The 5930-nt window shown below is 42.8% G+C and overlaps 1 protein-coding gene across 1 annotated transcript; it reads left to right on the forward strand.

Annotated features, from left to right (window-relative positions):
• The first annotated feature begins 4328 nt into the window (after nt 1–4328).
• LOC147706515 (taste receptor type 2 member 40-like) lies at nt 4329–4886 on the forward strand. The gene has a single exon (XM_086929622.1). The coding sequence runs from the start codon at nt 4329–4331 to the stop codon at nt 4884–4886; it is 558 nt and encodes a 185-aa protein (XP_086785748.1).
• The last annotated feature ends 1044 nt before the right edge of the window (nt 4887–5930 follow it).

Here is a 5930-nt window from a genome sequence, read left to right on the forward strand (position 1 = left end):
TGCTCAAGCCCTCTGTCCATCATCCCTTTTGGTATCGCTTTGTTCGCCCTAGGTTGGCAGGGTATGCCCAGATTTGGGTCCCTTGCTCACTTTGCCACTGGATTCAAGATAGACTGGCTGATGATGGTTATGAACCCGAAACCGGTCCCAGGATGCTTGTTTCCGGTCCAGGAAAGGCATGGCTTGGCAGTTCTGCGCTGGATTGTTCCCATGAGGCCAGGGTCAGACTGATTTGCATATGGACATGTGTCAGGCCCAGGGGCGCTTGCGGTCTAGGGCCCACCCCATTTGCCTTCGGCCATGTCCCAAACGTTTATGTGGAAAGACTCATGGGTCTTCCCCTGCTGGACATTGGTGGTTGCTTTGTTATAGGGCTAGGGCAGGCTAAACTTTGGAAATGTATTTTGCCCTAAAAATTCCATTGATTCCCTATGGTCCGCGAGATGAGTGAGGTTTGGCAGGGTACGCGAGATGAGTGAGGTTTGGCAGGGTACGCGAGATGCGTGCACTTTGGCAACCGCGTACCGCGAGATGCGTGCAATTTGGCATGCTGTCGCATTTCAACGCCGCAAGCAGGGGAAATTACGCGGGTGTGGTTACGTTGATGTACGTGACCACACCCAAGAATCTGTGCTCACTATTCTGGAGATTTCTGAGAAGGAGGTTGATTCCAGGCAGGCTCTGTGTTTTGGTATGCTGTTTAACCCTTTGATGCAGATTCGTGTGTGCCGCGCTGGAGCAGACCTTTCCGGAGGAGCTTCTTGAGTTGGTAACTTCTCCGGCAGTCTTTGAGAAGGTGGTTTTGGACCGGATTTCTTCGAGGAATTTCTTCCTTTGGGGTCCAGAGTTTGCAGATGAACCTATAATTAAGAGTAGGTCGTACTCTTTAGGTATGAAGGCGATTTAATGCACAAAAAGGTTTTTATTTTTTGTATTTACAAAATCTAAAGAACAAGAAAGATTTAAACGCTGTTTCAGTTTTTTATATCATGTTATTTAAGGAATTAGAAATCTTCAATGTTCTTGGTATGAAGTAAACCCAACATATTATTTCGAATAGAAAGTTATTGTTTTAGCACAGAAACAAGATAAATCTCTTGCTTATGTTTTCTACATGTAACTTGATTATGAAGCTTTAACAAGACAAAATTAGAGTGTTTTGCAATACACAGTTTCGTGCTATGTGAACAAGTTAAAAGGTTTTGATACTGTAAATGTAAATTGTAATGTAAATGTAAATTGATACTTGTATAGCGCACTACTTACCCTCAAGGGTCTCAAGGCGCTTGTACGAATACCGCTGTGGAACCCGTCCTGGCTTTCCCTGTGAGGCGTCCACTCCTGGGCACCCCCAGGGTGAAGGCCAGGCATCCTTAGCGTTGTGGGGGCCGTTGTGGAGATTAAGCAAGCTATTGCCCAGAGTTGCAGAGTGGGACTCTATGATTAGAATAGGCACCGAGGCGAGAATTATCAGGTCCGTGGAATTTTTTGAGCCCAAGACCCGCCGAGGCGGGGAATTGAACCCTGGTCCCGGGATAGACCTCTGCATCAGGGTCTGCCGCTCTAGCCATTGAGCCACACTTCTCCAATACTATCTAACAGTGAACAATTTACAGAAGATAATGTAAATCGTGTTATTTTTTCTGAGAGAGTTTTATCAGAAAAGTACAGATGTTTTATGTGCAAAGAAATATCAAGCATTTGGAGAATAATTAGTATAAAAGGTCAAATTGCAAGAGGTTTAATTGAGATATTATTCCACAGAATTTTGTGAAGTGAATCTAGTTTTACATGAAAACTCCATGCTTAGATTGCTGCTTGCATTAAGGAAAACTTACTGAAATATAAGTAAATAGGTATTAGTGTGTGTCTAACTTTTTCCTTTTCAGATCTCCCTCCCAGCTGTTCCCTTCCCAACTCCCCTTTTCCCCCCGCTTGATCACTTCAATATTCTGTGTAATAATTACAATCAGAATTGGAGGTATCGAGAGGTGGGCCCTTATATCATCGCATCAGATTCCGAGGAAGACTTCGTCTGACAACATGTCTGAACTGGGGTGGTGGAGTGAGCTAAAGAATGATGATGGATTACACCCAGATCAGTTGACTGGGGGTGAGTGTTTGATTTGCTCAATCGCTCCGTCCATCATCCCCTTTGGTATCACTTGGTTTGCTTTATGTTGGCAGGGTGTGCCCAGACGTGGGTCCCTTGCTCACTTTGCCACTGCATTCAAGATAGCCTGGCTGATGAGGGTTATGAACCCGAAACAGGTCCTAGGATGCTTGTTTCCGGTCCAGGGAAGACATGGCTTGGCAGTTCGGCGCTGGACTGCTCACATGAGGCACAGGGTGAGACTGATTTGCATATGGCAATGTCTGAACTGGGGTGGTTGAGAGACCTAAAGAATGATGATGGATTAAACCCAGATAAATTGACTGGGGGTGAGTGATTGCTTTGCTCAAGCGCTCCGTCCATCATCCCCTTTGGTATCAAAACAACAGCATCTCAACTGGGAGATGAACTGTCAGGGGCCCTACTTTTGCTGGTGCTTTGACTACCCATATATTGGACTGATGATCGACTTTACTCACTTTTCTATTGCTAATCACCTGACTTTTTGCAAAATCCCATGTTTTTTGCCTGGTCCCTGCTTTTTTCACCTCAAACTTATATGCACAATTTATTGATATGCGGATATTTAACTCAAGACGCCCAAACATAGAGCTACGTATGAATATGTTACCAAATGTTAAGGAAATGTTATAACGTGTTTTGTTAGAATGATACCTAGGTAAACATTATTGTGCACAGTTCTAGCATAACCTGGTACCAGTGGAAATGTTGATCATGCCCTCTTATACCATGACTTTTTGGGTGGAATCATGGAAGTCACCAAGTCTCTCAAGTATATATTTGAAATGCACTAGTAGCCTGGAAAGTGGGCATACTTGTCCTTCACTCTCATTGAAGAACTCTCTTGTAGGATTTAGAAATCTCACTTGAGCATTTGACAGTCACCTGATGGTAATATCCACTGTCAAAGTCACATCAACCCATAAAGTAGGTGATAGTTTAAGACATGACAACACTACCTACTGATGCAAGAAGATCTTGAAGAATGTGATGGTGCTATAGATCCCACCCTGCAGCTAGATGTGATTCCTCAGTTTACCTTAATATAAAGAATCATACAATGAGGCTTCAACATAAGTAAATAAATGAGGTCTCAATAGGCTGTTGATCCAGAGCACCATTGCTAACATCTCTCCCACCAACACCTGTGCAAATGTAAACTGACTCATGTGATGATCTTTCATTTCTGCAAAATACATTTTGAAATCAGATCTATCCAGCAGCATCAGCTAGATGCAGGGAAGGAGCCAAAGGAGCGGTGTAGGCAAAGGAGGGGAGGAGACATGGAGTAAAATTCGTTGTCTATTGACGTAAACTACATTACTGAAAGATGCCATTTAAAGAGGAACCAGCCCTGCACCTAGGATGAAGGAGTGGCACTGTTTGGAGGAAAGCCTTACACAGAAGAAAAGAGACATTCTTACCACTTAACTAATAAACTATCCTCTTTTTTTGGATGTTCAAAAGGAGACTCTGTTAAGATTGGTACCTAGATAGCCACCTTGAATAGGATCCATCCAGTAGTGCCATCAAGTGCCGGAAACTCTCCGCCGACTGCCCCTCACTGTGCCAGAGAAGGTATTTTGGGCTTCTCCGATAACACACAAAGCAGTGCTTATAGACAATTGAGCTGTTGGTCCATTATTTTCAACTTTCTTTGTTTCTAGGAGGACATGTGAACTGATATCCCAATATTACGAAAGGTACAGTTTCTTTAAATTCCGTCTGAAAACGTAGTATTGGGTAAATACATGTTCTTTGCGATCAAGGCTCCAGTTAGAGCAGGAAAGTGCACAGTTAGACTCATTCTTTTGCAAGAATGTCTCAATTTGACCTGTTTTTCCTGATTTTTCTCAATATTGGCTGTTTGATGGGCCTCACCACCAACACATTTATGGCAGCTGTAATCCTGACTCAATGTGCCAGGAGTAGACGCCTGCCAATATCAAGTGATCTCCTCCTGCTGGGGGTGGTGTTGACCAATATTCCTGTGCAGAGTTGTTGCTCAGCAAGTTTCCTGATACGCTTCCTCTGGGAAGAGGTATACAATAGAGACAGTGTTTGGAAGAGTTTTTTTATGCTTTTTCCCTTCTTTGTTTCCTGCAACTTCTGGATCAACACCTGGCTATGTGTCTTCTACTGCATCAGAATTGTCAACTTCTCACATGTGCTCTTCACACGCCTAAAGATAAGAATGTCTGCCATGGTTCCCTGGCTGCTCCTGGTTTCTGTACTGGCATCTTTAGTCATCAACCTCCCTGGAATTTGGTACATGAGGAAGAAACATACAGATAATTCCACTTCTACAAACACCACCTTTGGAGGCACAGTTCGTGAAAACAGCCTTTGGAACAGGATCTTCATTTCTTCCACAACATGCGTTGTGCCTCTGATAGTGATAGTCATTGCATCTGTGCTGATCCTCACATCTCTCTACAGACACACCCAACAGATGCGGCAACACATGTCAGGATTCACCGGGGGTCCCAGCCTGGAGGCCCATGTCAATGCAGCAAAAACCACCTTATCCTTGCTGGTTCTCTACATTGTCTTCGACCTTGCTTTGATCACGGTTCTAACAGAAAATGGTGGAGATGTAATGTCTTACAAATTATATGTTTCTGGATTTGGATGTAATCCATATCCCTTCATTAACTCCCTGATCCTCATCTTGGGGAATCCCAAGTTGAAAACAACAGCAGTGAAAACTTTCTGTGCTCGTCAATATAGAGGACCTGATTCTCAAGGGTAACATACACTTTTGAGTAAGTTTACACATCTCAGTAAGTTTACTTCTTTTTGCTATTCATAAACTGTGCTTTTGTAGTTACTTACACCTAGGAATTAACTTACATTTTTGTAGGAATTCACTTTTTTGTAGTAAGTCAAGCACTACACATGGCCTACAACTTTTAATGCAACATCCTCCTATTGAAATTAATGGAGATAGGGACTAAAAAGTGTACATTACTAGAAAAGTGCAGTTTGTAAATCAAATAAACTTACTATAAAGTTTAATTAATTCCAAAATTGGAGTTTGTGAATAGCACTTTGTAGTGAGTCTGGTGGTACTGCTGTAGTACTACAAAAATTGTTACCCACCAATTTATGCCACAGGTTATGGATTGAAGACATGGACCTGTTGATGCTTTCCTCACTGTAGATCCTTTGAGCCACCTACGAAAGACAAGAGCAGTGTTTACACAAAAAAGGCCCAGCCAGAATGGTCCTTGTAGAGTAACTTCATGTGCAAGAAAAATGTGGCAAATCTCCCCTTATTAAATGTATATTTCAACTTTGGAAACCTGGTTAAGTGAACTGATTCTCTCTCTAAAAGACTGTAAATAACTGTATTTATTTTATCAAGTATCTTTGGCTAAAATTAGCTTCGCTCTGTCTTTAGGATTTTTTAAATTAAGAAAATGATGAAGGTATTGTTTTCTGAGACTACTCTGGGACAAGTAAATAAATATATAGATGGGTGATGGTGAATAATGTGGGTGTTTTTAACCAAGGGGGTGGGGGAGTGGGGTACCAGTCAAGTGCCTGTATGGATGTCCAATACAAGGCCTGCACTGTGGACTTACCTGTGCTTATGCGATGCCGTGAAGAATCACTGCCTGCTGTTTTACCAGTCAATGACCCTTACAACGGGGACTGCCTCATCTTTCCAAGGCCCACTGACACAGCAATGTTTTTGGTGTCATCTCCCCTCTATTTGAGGTTATAGTCTGCAGGTGACAGCTGCTATAACCTGGGGGACACATAACGTGAGCAGTATGTGGGGAGTAGGTCC

The sequence above is a fragment of the Lissotriton vulgaris genome, chromosome 7 (genome assembly GCF_964263255.1).
Source record: "Lissotriton vulgaris chromosome 7, aLisVul1.2, whole genome shotgun sequence".
Taxonomy (NCBI): Eukaryota; Metazoa; Chordata; class Amphibia; order Caudata; family Salamandridae; genus Lissotriton; species Lissotriton vulgaris.

What these genes read in the sequence shown, in the direction of transcription:
- LOC147706515 (XM_086929622.1), top strand. Translation starts at nt 4,329, where the DNA reads ATGTCTGCCATGGTTCCCTGGCTGCTCCTGGTTTCTGTACTGGCATCT.